Source organism: Botryllus schlosseri, chromosome 7 (assembly GCF_051294905.1).
Source record: "Botryllus schlosseri isolate E-star chromosome 7, Bs_hap1, whole genome shotgun sequence".
Lineage (NCBI taxonomy): Eukaryota > Metazoa > Chordata > Ascidiacea > Stolidobranchia > Styelidae > Botryllus > Botryllus schlosseri.
In genome coordinates this window covers 2,062,067-2,078,127 of record NC_137242.1, presented here as the reverse complement: position 1 = coordinate 2,078,127, position 16,061 = coordinate 2,062,067, and the positions used below count along the sequence as shown (strand labels likewise).

Sequence of the window (16,061 nt, the reverse complement as noted above, 5' to 3'; positions counted from 1 at the left end):
ATCATTTTGCGAATAACCGTGTAAATATATGTACCCATGTAAAATATGGTACCGTAAACGGCTGTCGATCATCAAATTGGTGATTTGTGTGAGAGACGCGATCGCATCAGCTAACGTAAAAAATATTCGTGAATGATTATCACTGCCATGATATTTTTGAATAATATTCAACACCTCTTTCTCAGTACTTTAAAATTACAATAACATTGACAAGAAACTACTACAGTGTATACAGGAAGTATATATTTTCAGTGACTGGTGCATCTCAATCATTTTCAGTAATAGGCTAACTCCATGTCAGTTGCCCTAAAACAAATTGATGGTTGATTACAGTTTTTATTTTTGACAGAAATTTGGATCAAGTGATTTTGAAATATATCCGAGTAGCCTACATCACAATTTCAAGTTTTTAAATTCAATATCCAGCTTTTCAAGCCAGCGCATGATAAAAAACAAGCTTTTCCGGCTCATTCAATCATAAAATTGATAGAATTTTTGGTAGGTCTGTACATGAGCTATCTTGTAGAAGTTGAACTATCATTCTTGAAGTTACAATTTACCTTTTTTGTGTACGGCACTCAAGTTTAAAGTCATTGCTAATGAAAATCATTGGAGTATCCATCTCATTTCTGTCAACTTGAAAATTTTCATCACTAGCCTAGTCATCGTATGGAAGCTAATATAAGAATGCTGAAAAATGAGTTTTTATTGAATATATAATTTTTAAGTTGTGACAGCAATGTATGTTGTAGGCAGAAGTAGTCGATTTGAATGTTTAGTTCCTCTTAAAACTAGCGTTCGAGATTTTCGTGTTGACAGTGTTGCGTCAACAAAATTTGAATTTGACGCTGTGTATGACTTGATTTTGGAAATTATAATTAGCCTAGTTCTGACCCCTTACCTCATTTTATTGTCAGGTTCAAGAGCTTCTTCTATTCTATCTTTAGGCGTTTAGACGAGGTTGTCTGGCTAAGCTGTTTTATGACCGGTACCATTGCAAGCATTCATTGTAAAATTTACCATAAACATGCAGCTGTCTTGGTTAGGTAACTTCTGGGACAAGTGGTGATTTGTAATATACCGGTATTTGTTCTTTTCTGTAGGTACTTTTGCTGTGTTAGCTGTTAGGAATAAATCATTTTTCTTTCACTGTACAAATATAGTCCATGAGTTAATCCTTGTTGAGTGATCCGGTAATAATTCTTGATGACCATAAACTCCTCTTGGTTGAGTTATCTTGTCAAAGAAGGGAAGTCATTGTTGTTGTTGTTGTTGTTGTTTTGAGTATTCATGAATCATAATGTCTCGACTGCTTCGGTAAGTTTACACCAAGCCAATATCATTTTGTACCCGTATGATAGTTTCCATTTAGTTGTTCTTTTTTACTTTTGGTGTCATATTTGCTATCATCATTTTAATTTCTACTTTTTTGAAGAACTAAATGCATCAATTCAATTGTCCGGTCACAGCAGTTTCTTCATTCATTGGAAGTTTCAATTCTATGGATGCGTTCTATAAACTTCATTGTTTGGTCACCTTAGTGATCGATAAGCTCTTGGTCCTCATTCAGGGTTGTAACCGAGTCAAATATCAATTCTACTTTTATATTTTGATCTGAGCCGAGTCGAGTCATTGGAATCCTGCCATCGTTTCCTTGAAAAATTATGAACTTTTTCTTTTTTAGTGTCTATTGCCACTGTATTTTTGATTGCCTTCACGCATGAGAATCACATCTTGAACTTGAATGACACAGCAACATACCACATAGTATCATGGAATCTGTAGACGCAAATATAATAGTTGTACGGAGAGGGGAGGGGGGTCTGGGGCCCCCCCTGGAGCTACGTTTATAGATATATGGGGCCCCCCCTGGAAGTTTCGCCCAGGGCCCCCCCCAATCCTAGGGCCACCACTGCTCTGGATACTAGTCCGTCCTCAAGATTACCGGACCTCGACCTGACCTATCGATCTCGCCTTCCATGACATGCCACCCCATTTTTTGTAGCTTGGTTTTTCTATACTATATTCTTTTACTTTTAATTGAGTGTGCATGTCTCCTCTTTACCTCGCCTAGGCCAAGGTGGGTGTCTGATTCCTAAGACTACTGCATGTCGTTTCGACACCTTCCTTCCTATCTTTTCATTGTATCGCATTTTTGTGCTGTATTGAACTGATAAAAATTGCTAATAAACCGAACTGATCTCTGACTCCTATCTCCTAATCACATTACTAATGAGTTTGAAATTGTAAAAATCATGAAACAATATAATGAAAGAACATTACCTGACTATTTCGACACCTTTTTTCAATGCCCCAATTCAATTCACCATTATAACACAAGATTCTCACAGAATCAGTCCCTATTTGTTAAATTGAATTCATCTAGACTGTCAAGAAATTCCCTATCTCATAGGTGTGAAATTTTGGAACAACGTACCAACTATCTACCGTACTCTTCCTTATCATAAGTTTAAATCTCGCTATTACAAATTTATCTTATCCAAGTACTAAGAAGCAGGGCTTTGGAGCTGGAGCCGGAGCCCGGAGCCGGAGCCCGGAGCCGTGCATTTTTACCGGAGCTGGAGCCGGAGCCGGAGCTCTACATAAAATTCAGCCGGAGCCGGAGCTGGAGCCAGTTATTTGAGGGGTAGCTCCGGCTCCGACGTATTTCATAAGATGCTATTATATATGCAACAACCATATCTGCTGAGTTCACATAATTCAACAGCAGGCCTTCGCGAAATTAAGAATATTTTCCACTTTGGCGCTACCTTTTGCGACTAACCATGTTCCTGGGCATTTAACAGCAGAGCAGTCATATGTTCAATGTTCAATTTTCATACATGAGTGCCGAACCTATCGGTATGCGAAATATGCATGTGAATATTGTGGGTATTCGGCATACCCGCAATTTCATCATCAGCACAACCTTGTTGGCCAATTGTGTACGGTTCGAAAATAATGATCACTATGTATTACGCGGAATGGGAGAGAGGATAAAAACGTGATTTCGTTGCACATGTCGATATGACGAGCACGAACCGAGAAATTCCATCCTATCGTTGCTATGAATCGGATGAGCAAATATACTCGTTCTTTTGTGATAGTTCTTTTATCGGGCCGCGAAATTGGACAGTGTTATTGAGTATGCAATTATGCATGCTAATTGGAATTCATTACTGCGCATCATCGTCATTCACTCCAGTAAGGATTCTCGAGCGTAAATAGGGGATGAGATAAGAGTAGCCCAAAACCCCATCGTATTTTATGTTGGAGAAAAATTACAGATTTGATACGCGATTTTCAATTTGTAATCATCCGTTTCGTTAATTCATTCTTGATGTCTGCTTGATACTCTAGTATTCCCGGATTATCGCGCACTGTGACTTGTAAATAGGCAGTGTGCAATGTGCATACTGCATACTTTAATTCGTTATGGGCATGGCGCAATTGGCATGGCGCAATGTGCATGGCACAGTGTTTAATTCGATTATTGGATTTATTTCAACAGGGAAATATTATATTCAGATAAACATGATCGAAACCGTATGGACTGGTAACGAGTGCACCAATATCGAACGTCAAACCATTGGCCATTTGGTACAAATCGAATTTCTATTGATCACGTCGTTACATCCGTCCATATTGCTCTTACTACAGTTACAGTTGAATAATAATCGCACATATAAAAATTGAATTGAGCTGTATGGCTTAATGTTAACGAGTACAGTGCCAGTGTTGAAACGCCGCATCAGAAGTTTAATGCTGTACACAGCCATGGCACGGAGTAATAGTAAAGTGCGTTCTAGTGCAACTATGATGTTTCGACAATTGACAAGTGTTCATGATGTCGTCACAAGCCGTTACGACGGCACCTATGTATTCGTTGCTGCATCCGATGTTACTGACAGCTCTGACAGACTCTAGATTACTATAGATAACTAACCTACGGGTAAATTAGAAATCTATATAGACCAGGGGCTACTTCTTTGTGATCTACTTACTTATTTTTCGCTATTTTCAGTTTGTCAAGTAGAAGTAGTTTAATCCTTAAATGAGGAAGATAGCCTGAGGAATTTCGGGGCTGTTTTGACGGACTTATCAGCATTTAATTTTCATAAAAGTTGATTAATAAAGCACGGAATTTTCGTCGCGCTTTGCGTGCAGTGGTTACGGAGTGACCAGTATGATTTCATGAAAATATCGATGAATATAATTTCGGTAGCGGGATTTCGTGGTTCCGTTCAAACCTCATTGTCGTCCTTCGCCCATATGAAAGATTTCATCACAATATGGCTCATCATAACGTTTGAAACTGATGTTTCGCAATCTAGCATTTACTAATCAGTCCTCCTCAAGATTACCGGACCACGACTGACCTATCGATCTCGCTTCCCATGACATGCTGCCCTATTTCTTGTCGCATTCTTTTTCTATACTATCTTCTTTACTTTCATTCAGTGTGCATGCCTCCTCTTTACATCGCCTAGGCCAAGGTGGGTGTCAGATTCCATAGACTACTCCTTGTCGCTTCGACATCTTCCTGTCTTTTCATTGTATCGCATTTTTGTGGTGTATTGAACTGATAAAATTGCTAATAAGCCAATGATGATGATGATGATCATATTGTAATCTAGCAATCCATGGCGTGTCCTAATCTGGAAAAATGAACTCTGACTTTTTTCAGCTTCAGAGCTGTTTAAGCATACCAACCTTCCAAACTTTCTGGACTAAAGACATGAAATGCATGTTCCGCTTTTAGAAGTAGTAATTATATTTCACTTTCAATTCCCAGTATCATATACTTTGAGTTCTAATTATTTTCAGTTCTTTTGTCTGGATAACATACATGTTGAAGCGTAAAAGCAAGTGAAGTAATGCCTTTAATTTCCGGAAATAAAGCTACACAATATGGCATTTTTACGATCCACCATATTTTTGATTTACATGTACTAATCGCGCAATGTGTTTACACCGTATCCTATAAAACTCCGTATTGCTCTTCGACTAAACTACGAGCCTCATAATATGGGGGAGGGCGCCATACCATAATATTTTCTAAAACGTGCTGTTGGAGTAAACAGAGGATTAGTATCGCATTTCCATTTCAATACTATCATTTTCATCCCATGATGCAGACGAAAGCTTATGCTGTCGAAAATTGGATACCTCCTGGTATGCTTCAATATGAATCAACCTAGGCACCTTTTGCACCTTTTGACATTCCATGTGAACGAATTACGATCATTTTCACAACTACTTACTTACTTGAGTAGATATAAAATCAGTCAATTCTACTTCTACTTCAAGTAGTTTTAGGTTGCCTATGGAAGAAGTACTTTTACTCGTAATTGAGTAGATTTTTGCGTCGCTACTTCTACTTGAGTAGCTTTCTTGGTTACTTTGACCACCTCCGGAAATCCCTAATAGCGACCGCCAATGCATTACCGGGGTGTAATTTGAAAATGTTCGACGACAGGGGCAAATAGATACTCAACCTTGTGCAGGACACCGTTGGATCCGGATTTTGACATTTGAGACGGAAACAGGATCCGGATTGGATCAGGACTTCATTTTATCGAACAGGATTGGGTCCAGATCCCGAAAAACCATGATCTATTGAGAGAGATAACGCTAACGCAATTGTATGCCCTGTCAGAGGGAGTTTTTTGGTTTTTCATTGTATCGCACTTTTGTGGTGTTTTGAAGTGATGAAAATATTAATAAACCGATACTGATACTGATAGAGCCTGCGATTAGTTGATTTATTTCCGTCGGTAATTATATTTATACGGATGTACGCTGTGCAGTGGACAATTGGACATGCATCCGTAAACGATCTCCGAACAATACATTTCAACATAAATGGTTTTCAATGATACCGATACTTCGAGTATATTATAATATACATAAAATTTCAGACCAAACCCAACATCGCTCCAAGGAAATGAAGATAATGAGAACTCTATATTTACGGGACCACGATTCAGTAAAACCGAATATACTCTTGGCTTCATGTAAATCGGTTAATTTGGATAGTTCAATCGTAGCAAATGCATTGTCATGAACATCACTGAAGCTAGGTATCATCAAGTCAGTCGGATTGGAGTATTTGGTTATATTAAGATTGATTGGCTTAATTGGATACTAATTAGTAATAATTACTGGTTCAAAGCTGTATGAGTTACGCCTGAAAGGTAAACATACGACGGAATTAAAGCTGTGTGTGAGCTACGTCTGAAAGGTAGCTACATACGACGGAAGACTTGGACACTGTTTTATCACTAATCGTCGTACACTGGCATCTTTGCCTGACATTTTACAAGTGATATTGCTTACTACAAAGGAACTGGACACTGTATTATCACAAATTGTTGCACACTGGCCCATCTGCCTGACAATTTACAAGTGATACTAAAGATACAGGCAGGGTTGCCATCGATATGGACCCAAAAATAAGGACAGTCGAAGAATTAAATTAGCATCAAAAGGCATTTTTGTACATACTTTGTATTTATACGAGCTGTGGCATATCACATTCCATACTTTTCGCAAGAAACAACCTGCTCCAGCAACTCCTTGCTACTAGAAAGTACTTCGCGGTTCTCACGACATCTCAGGTCTATATAGGTTTCTCTTTACTCAGGGCCGAAACAGCACTCTGTCGCCCCCCTCCCCCCCCCCAAAAAAAAAGGAAAATTGGCCTGGGGTGGTAGGGTACTAAACCAAACTTATTCACCTCATTCAAATTGAGGCGTCAACCAAAATGGCAAAAGGATGTAGGCCTACACCAAATTTAGACAAAATCCTTTTTCGAGCGTATGGAGCAAGAACTCCAGTAACAATGCTTTTAGTCTTGGTCCAGCCCGACGCAAACTTATTTGCAAACTTCTTTGCGGGGAATAAAACGATGTGCAATCGTTGTAGAGGAATGATTGCTGGTGCCGACAGTATGGAATTCCCGGGTACCCTCAGCAGCAGCTGCACACAAAAAAATCTGGTAGATTTACAAAGAAATTTCTGTAAATTTTACAACGAATTACCGGTCGCAGCTAATAGCAGCGTGTAGTTTGTCATTTTACATTTTGATATGTAATATTACATTAATTTAGCTGCTAAATCAAGTTACCAGAATTTCTTCGCAAGGTTACTGACAGTTACTCGCTACGGCATTTTACCAAGCTATTAGCAAAATTGATTAGCTTCCAAGCCCCAGCAACCAGTGGATACGTGGAAGTGCATGTCACTGTGATATCATTCTCGTTGCAATTTGACCTGATTCAACCTCGTTCGCGAGACAGGATTAGGTCACACGGAACTGGTTGACCCTAGTACCAATTTCGGTATAGCGCATAGTTGGGTGCAAGAAGCAGCTGACAATGTAGTTATACCATATACATTATATTATAAGGCTATGGCTACACGGTCGGTCTCGGCGGCTAGATTTGTTGTAACAGACAGGGCTAATGAGTTACAAAAATCAGTTTAGGATATATAATCTTATTCCTGAAACTAGAAATATCAGCACAGCAGCAGGCTCAGTTGACCATTTCTTAATGGCGGACAAGGCGACCTATAATAGGTCACCTTAGGTTGCGCGTTGCAGGTTTTTCTGAGATTCATAGTAAACAACCAACAGTCAACTGTGACATCACAAATAGCGTCCGGTTAGGTAAGTAAGTAGGGAACCACACGTGGAGCAATATATATATCAATATATACGAAATTAGATGCAAAAGAAAGGGACTATAGGTGTTGATAGATGTTTCTGTATGAAAAACCAACCTGGATTGAACATTATAACGTGGACAGTAAATATTATTGGTGGCATATGTGAGCGGATGAATATCACTTATTTCAAAGTCGTCTGCGTGTCGAGCCGAGTAGCCGACTGGTCGGCCATTAATATTGAGCTTTGGGCATGCAAAGGCTGACGGTGCGAAGCTTGTGACTTGTGATTGAAGAAAGTAGAGACTTTCGTTGAAGATTCTCAGGACTGATGAATGGGATGCGCATCGTAAAAGGTACAGTAGCCTACTGTATAGTATTAGTTACCGTGAATATCTACGACTGTGCACACCACCCGGATGACTTTGGTTTCATGATTTAAATATTTCAGTCGCCCCATTAGTAGTATAGTCGATCGGTCGTGAGCGGCTAATTTTTTGCATTGGTTCTTATGGGTGCGGCGGTGAGGTGCCGCGAAAACTCGTGGTGGTGATGGCACCCTTTTACACCCCCTCTCGGCGGTGAGGTGCCATGTGTTCTTATGGATGCGGTGATGATGGCACCCTTTCGGGTATAGGCTGCGGCGGTGAGGTGCCGCGAAAACTCGTGGTGGTGATGGCACCCTTTCAGACCCCCTCTCGGCGGTGAGGTGCCATGTGTTCTTATGGATGCGGTGATGATGACACCCTTTCGGGTATAGGCCGCGGTCGTGATTCGCCGTGAAAACTCGTGGTCGTGACTCGCCTTTTTTGCTATAGGCGGTGGCGGCGATTCGCCTGTCGTGTATTCTTACGGGATCTGTGGTGATTCGCCATGTGTTCTTATGGGTGCGGTCGTGATGCGCACTTTCAACCATCTCTCGCGTGGTGTTGAATAGTCACCAACAATATCCGCACAAACGGAAACGTGGCTTGCAAGAGGATTAAGCAGTGCGACCTATATTCCGAATGACCTGCGCACTGAATTGTTTCACGGCCAACCGGGTGCTACTATCGATTATTGCACTAGCACGAGTGAAATAGTTTGATCGTAAATTATGATATATGATGTCGTAGTTTAGTCGTGTCAAATGACCGATCGTGTTCTCTTTCCTCGCTATTGATTGCTAGCTGAATAATACTTTCGGTTTATTCGCTGTTTCGCACCTACAGAATAGTCTGCTGTTCACAGTCGCAACTTCATCGCGATAGCACAATTTTCACACCTCGATCAGTAGAACAACACCGCGCTAACCCAGTTGTCGAAACACATAGGTCATACATTTTACGTGAAATATTGTATTGTGGTATACAAATATGCAAACTATTCTTTCAATTCGACAAGTCTAGTTAACTGATCGATTTTCAAACTCCCGACACAGTTTTTAACACGAGTGAGCTGATATTTCTTCCCGGGTACGAGCGAGGCTTTGTTCCATTGATCCAAAACCACCTCTCCGGTATCGTCTTTTAATGTAAAACTGTATAATTTCAACTCCTTTCCGGCACCAGAATTGACCATCTTTTCCTCTCGAGAAACACAAGTAGCGGCGATCGAGACGTATTCATCTTTATTTCCGTATACCGATTCACAGGTCAATAATGGGTATTCTTCAGTCGTATGTCTCGATTTTCCATGCAGAGTTACTGACGAAGCCCGACCAAGTAATACAGCAGGTTTTCCAGTAAACTTGTCAATTTGGACCCAACCGGATTTGACCATGAGTTTTTTCCGTTTGGAGAACGCTTTCTCAATGACCCCGAACAATTCACGATTGAAACACGTGAAAGATATCTCTTCGTTATTACCGTCGATGAATATACCTTTGAGATATTGGCTAACGCCACCTCTTTTGGGTGATGAGACGAATTTGACGCCGACGTGAAAATTTGAAGTTGCTCCGACTTGCATAGTGTTGACGCTGTTCGATGCCATATCGTTTGATAAAGTGGGAGTCATCAACAAACCCGTCGATATTTATAGAATTAGGCACGTGGTATTGAGTGAGTTAACAGTCTTTGTATAATCCTGATGACCCGCGTGAATAGACTTGGATTGAAATAAACTTTACAGGAGTTCTGTAAGAAAGGACGCCGTTCACAAGTGACAAACGACACGAATGAATTTTCTTCTTACCCAGTCAATTATCAATGTACTGTAGTGAGTATTCAAGATGTCTGTTGCTAAATCTCTGTACGCCGCTAGGGTACGTATGTCACTTTTCATCGCCGCAATGCTTATGACACTAAAAACCCCGTTCCAGTCGATGCCGTATGATCGAATCGAGTTAACCAATGCGGTAAAATCACACTTTCGAACACGGCTCACGCTTTGTCCATGTACATAGAAATCTAGTACTCTGTGGATGAATTTTTCCGTTTCGCTCAATGTGGGGGTTGTCAAGTTATGATAGTAGAGAAGGTAATTCTCAATAATCGCGCTAGTTGCCATAACGAGTATATATAACTATCAACTGAAAAAGTAAACCATGAGAATGACACCACAATGTGTTAAAATGGTGAAATACACCGCTCAGATTTCGAAAAAACAGATGTTGGCGGGTGCGTTTGACATGTGTGACACAATAAAATCGCCCGTTTCGCTAAACAGGAAATTCACTAAAGCGCAGTGCGCTGTGCGATTTTGAAAAATCAGATATCTGTAGCGACGTTTTGATCTGTGACACACTAAATACGTCCGGTTCTGAAAGTCGGAAACACAATCGGTTCTGAGGATTACGCAGTGTGCGTGTGGTCTATATTTCGAATGACCTGCGCGCCGAATTATTTTCCATCCAACCGCGTGCTACTATCGAATTAAATCTATAAATAGCCAACACCACGATCAGATTGTTATACTTCGCTGGCGCAGACATAAACGTTGGTTGGAGCAGTTAGATTAATTATTGTACAATGGCCGAGGCTCAGATAGATAATCTTGATAAATTTGGTTATGAACCAAATGTATTCGAATCGCAATTTGAAGAGAACGCAGATATCTTTGATGCGATTAATCCTGGTGATCTGATGACGCCGGATTTAAGAGTTGAATCCGCAGAACGCGACCTTACGACAACGATCGAAATGCAGTCAAACTATACAGATATAGCGCACCAGGCGTGGCTGAAGTCGGGTCAACTAACTAGAGAAAGCGCGATTAACGATCTCACGAACTTGGTGACGATGCCGTGTGTACCGACCGACGAGACAGCCGTTAGCAACGAATTACCGAATCCCGAGAAACCGTCGACTTCTGGGATGACGATACCGCGCCCCGCGGGGTCGCTATCGGTAACTGATACTCCTAAATCTGTATCAACCGGCAAGCCAGCTCGAAAAAGAACCATATCGACAACGGCGGGCATACCACCGGCTAAACAGCTTCGTAATGGGAAATCGAAAAATTTGAATCGTACCGAACCCAGACAGAAGGTTGGTAAGAAACCTGTGAAATCTAAAAGCGCGAGTGACGATGATTTTCGCGACGACGTGAAGGGAAAAAAGAAGCAGGAAGAAAAGTTATGTCAATACACAGTTGACAAGATGGTCACCTACCTCCAGACTATTGACGTTGTTAAGCCGCATTTAGGTCCAATACTATGTTATGTTGATTCGTTGACGGAGAAAAAAAATTTGACTGTCACAAAGCTCATGGCTGACATCAAACGATTGCTTACTGTCAAGGGTCAGCGTTGGAGTCTTGATGAGATTCAACCTGAATTAAATACCGCAACCGATGAGTACTTGCATCGACTTCTAGAAATTAGAACGAAATTGAAGTATAATTTGTGCTGAATGATTTTCATTGTTGTGAGTGTCTATTCTCAATTTCTGTTTTCCGTTTCAGATTTTACATTAGAGCCATAAATAAACAATAGCTTCTGAAAGCACAACCACCAGTGGTGCTGGTGCTCTTGTAATCTCGAATCAGCGGTTTAGGTCTTTCTCTCCGGGTGTCGAGCGGCGAACAACGTGGCTTACTGTCTGGGTATATTCAACTGCGGATTGTTGGATAAGGAGTTAATTAGTAAGTTATTCAGTATGATTACTTTGATTTATGAACGTAATATGTTATTCGTTTATCCATCAGACAAAACAAGCGTGGAATTAAAGAATTGAAACGGTGAGTTATTACTGTTCCGAACTAGTGAACATGATGTAATGATTTTGTTGTTGAACAGACAGAGCAAGCTCAAGGTTCAAGTTGAACGCCGAGTCTACTGGTAAGTTATCTGCTGCATCACTACGTTAGCGGACATAGTATGATTTGTTGTTTTATTAAGCATAAAGAATCCGGGAAGACACCGGCGAAGAAACTAGATTGTAAGTAAGACTAGTTTAATGTTCCCAAAGTGTTGAATTTGACCGCGTGTTATTAATTTTACAGATGAGTCGACGACGGAGAAATCGTGTTCGCGAAGAACCGAATGCGCCGCCAGAGATCGGCGACGAACGCCAAGAAGTTGTAAATCAGAACTGGCAAGCGATAAAATCGTATGTAGTGAATCAGAGTCGGCGCGTGTATAATATTCGAGTCATCGGTCGGGAGCTAGCGGATGTTTTCCGCGATATACAAGCTATATTTTTCTCAGAGTCGACTCGTTTCAAAATCAATTTCGCGTATGCATTTATTTTGTACCACATCGAGACTTTGAGATTTCGTTATTTTCATGCATCGGCGAATGTTGATAGTGTATTAGAAACACCGGCGGCGATTTCAACACTAGCTAAATTCAATGAATTTGTTGAGTCTATAAGGTTGGAAACGGCGCTCGATTTATTACGAAATTCTCGACCAAACACAAAGTCACTGCCGGTCTGTCTGACCAATGTACAGTTTTATGTATATCCTACCGATGGCGTGTTGATTGGTTGTGCTGGTATTAAACTACCGACATGGCTTACAAAATCAAAATGCATCATGACAATGTTGCGTCGAAAAAACGGTACGAGACACAATGACAATCTGTGTGCTTTTCGCTGTATCGCGCACTCACTAGGAAAAGATACAAAAGCATTGGCTCAACAATTTACTTCGGTGTATGGTATCAATGTAGAATCTGGTGTAACTCTTGATATGCTGGACGATATCGAGGACTTGTTTAATGTGGCCATAGTTGTGTACACAAAAACTGAGGGTAAAGCTATCGCGCTCCGTCGTAGTACATTTGAAGCGAAACCTGTGTACTTACATTTAGAAAACAACCATTTCTGTCTTATTACTGATATATTCCGTTACGCAGAGAGTTATCAATGCGATGTTTGCGAAAGATTTTTTTATGAGCAGTATGAATTGACCAGACACAAATGTACAACAGAACCTATTGAAGTGTTTCCGGGTGGCGTGTATACACCTCCTCTGAACATCTTTGAAAAACTTGATTTAGAAGGGGTGTTTGTTCCTCACCAGCTTCGTTATTTCAAATACCGTATCGCGTTTGATATCGAGAGTATGTTTGAGAAGTGTGATATTCCAGATTCCTCCAAAACTTCATGGGAGTGCAAACATATTCCCATTTCTGTTAGCATATCTTCTAATGTGGAAGGGTTCTTGGAACCGTATGTAATTGTCTCGAACGGTGACCCAAACGACTTGTGTGCGGAAATGGTTGATCATTTTCATGATATTCAAAGTGAGTCATTTAGGTTGTTACGGACGGAATATCAACACTACTTGGACATGCTCGAAACTAAAATTGCCGAAATGAAAGCACTCGATCCTTCCGAGAAAAAAATACCACTTGAACGTTTACAGGAGGAGTTTACGCGATATTTAAAACAAATCCCTGTTTTGTCGTTCAATGGTGGTCGGTATGACTTGAACTGTCTCAAAGAGTACTTGATGGGTTTACTCGTTGACGAAAATCTGAGTGTATTGAAACGGGGTAACAACTTCCTCTCTTTGACAACCAACAGACTTAAATTTTTGGATATTGTGAATTACTTGGCACCCGGGTTCTCGTACGATGCTTATTTGAAAGCCTTCAAATGTAGCGCCGCTAAGGGTCATTTTCCGTACGAGTTTCTGACTAGTTTGGAAAAGTTAGATTATCCGAGTCTACCTAGCCACGACGAGTTTTACAGTTCGCTAAAAGGTCGTAATATATCCACAGCTGAATATGAAAACTGTCTGAAGGTTTGGAACGATAACAAAATGACCACTTTACGTGATTATCTCAAATGGTACAATGCCATCGACACTCACTACTTCATTGAGGGGTTGGAAAAACAATTTCAATCTTTCAAAAGTCAATTCAGTGTGGATATATTCAAGGAAGCTGTCTCCCTACCTGGGGTTGTATCAAGACATCTTTTCAATAGCATTCCACGTGATTTCACCTTGTTCAATGATAAACACCAGAATCTGGTTTCGCTATTCAGAGATAATTTAGTGGGTGGACCGTCAGTCATTTTTCATCGATATCAAAAGCAGGGTGAAACTCGAATCAAAGAATTTTTTTATAAGGAAAATGCTCAGATTACCCAACATGTAACAGGGCTGGACAGCAATTCGTTATACCTTTTTGCTTTGAGTGAACCTAGTCCAACTGGTTTCCCGGTACATTGGCAACCACTTGATGCCGAGTGTACTAAATTCAAACCTATAAAGACTGCACCGAAATGGGGGGAGACAGCAGTTCAATGGTTAAACTGGTATTCGTATACCCACAATGTACATGTCCACCATGCTTTTAATGGACCTGAAATCCGTGTAGGAGCTCGTAATTATCCGGCTGATGGGTTCTATCGTAATTCAGCTGGTCAAGGGGTAATCTTGTCTTTTCTTGGATGTCATTTTCACGCGCATCAATGCAGATTTGGCTGTGATGACTTGGAACGGCGAGAACGAACTAAACGCGTTCATGATTATTACAAAAGCCTCAATTACCAAGTCATATGTAAATGGGAATGTGACTGGCGCACGGAGAAGCAGGAAAATCCTGATATTGAGCGATATCTTAACGGAATTCAACCGCAATTGACTCGAACCAAATCTGTCACCGCGCATAAACTGATGGAGATGGTAATGACCGGTACATTCTTCGGATGTTTATCAGTCGATATTTTTACGCCAAAACATTTGCAAAGGAAGTTTGTTGAACTATGTCCGATATTCAAAAACACGATGGTGTCTCGCGATCATTTGTCAGGTCACATGAAACAGTTTGCCATTGATCGTAAATTGCTCCCCAAACCCACGCGCATGTTAGTTGCTTCATACTGGGGCAAGAAAATCTTGTTGACCTCTGACTTGATCAAGTGGTATGTAGAACACGGATTGATTATATCCAAAATTCATGAGGCGGTCGAATTCACAAAAAAGACCTGTTTTGACAACTTTGCGAAAAATGTCTCAGACTGTCGACGAGCTGGGGACCGCGACCCTAGCCTAGAGATCATTGCCCTGACACAAAAATTAGCCGGAAATAGCAGCTATGGCCGCGTCTTGATGAACCCACGTAAATTCAAACGAACCTCCTACTGTGATAAAAGCGAATTGGGTGTCAATGTGAAGGATCGTTTTTTTGTGAAATGTGACGAATTGAACACCGATCTATTTGAAATAACGAAGCGACTTAAAACGATCAAGTGGGGTAACTGTATTCAAGTGGGATTCTGGGTGTATAACAATGCTAAGCTCAAGATGCTCTCGTTTTTTTATGACTGTTTGTGTAAATATTTCCGTGACGAGTGCTTCATGCTATTAATGATGGACACAGACTCCCTCTATCTTTCGCATTCAGCCTCATTCGATGATATTCTTATCCCCGAGAAAAGGGATGAATTTTATCTTGAATACGAGAACTGGTTTCCACGCTATTTTTGTGATGAGCACCGAACTGAGTTTTTGGATGATCCGGTTTCTTTTGATCGCTCGAGGCAGTGTTGCAAAGACACGTATGCGTATTACCTTCGTCAACCGGGTTTGATGAAAGTGGAGTATGAAGGTGGTACATCTTTCTGCGGTCTCCAATCCAAAAATTACTTTTGCGATGGTCCAAAGAAAAAATTGGCTTCCAAAGGTCTCCAGAAATCCAACCCAGTCGATTTCGAAACTTTTCTGGGTGTCTTGACGTCTAAAGAATCTGTCGGGGGAGTGAACAAGGGGTTTCGGTGCAGAGATGGAGGTGTCTATACGTACAAACAACAGCGTAAAACATTTTCCTATTTCTACGCCAAACGTCGAGTGCTTGAGGATGGTGTGTCAACCCTACCATTAAACGTGTAATTGTGTGTTATTGTATTTTATTTGTATATTCTGTGTGTGTTTGATTTTATTTTGATTCACTTGTTTATTACTTGTTTATATGTTTGATTTACTTGTGTGTGGTAACGTATCATTTGTTTTCCAGA

General features: G+C 40.7%; 1 protein-coding gene across 3 annotated transcripts; it reads left to right on the top strand.

Moving 5' to 3' along the window:
• The first annotated feature begins 8,194 nt into the window (after positions 1 to 8,194).
• LOC145442249 (uncharacterized) lies at positions 8,195 to 16,061 on the top strand. 3 transcript variants are annotated; one of them, XM_080320146.1, is made up of 5 exons: positions 8,205 to 11,733; positions 11,797 to 11,829; positions 11,888 to 11,929; positions 11,990 to 12,029; positions 12,094 to 16,061. In XM_080320146.1, exon 5 carries the CDS (start codon positions 12,094 to 12,096, stop codon positions 15,934 to 15,936), a length of 3,843 nt encoding a protein of 1,280 aa, XP_080176272.1. In that variant the 5' UTR covers positions 8,205 to 11,733; positions 11,797 to 11,829; positions 11,888 to 11,929; positions 11,990 to 12,029; the 3' UTR covers positions 15,937 to 16,061. The 3 variants fall into 3 exon arrangements, with proteins under 3 accessions (XP_080176274.1, XP_080176272.1, XP_080176273.1); XM_080320148.1 differs by having other exon boundaries at positions 8,195 to 11,733; positions 11,990 to 16,061; XM_080320147.1 differs by lacking the exon at positions 8,205 to 11,733 and having other exon boundaries at positions 11,753 to 11,929.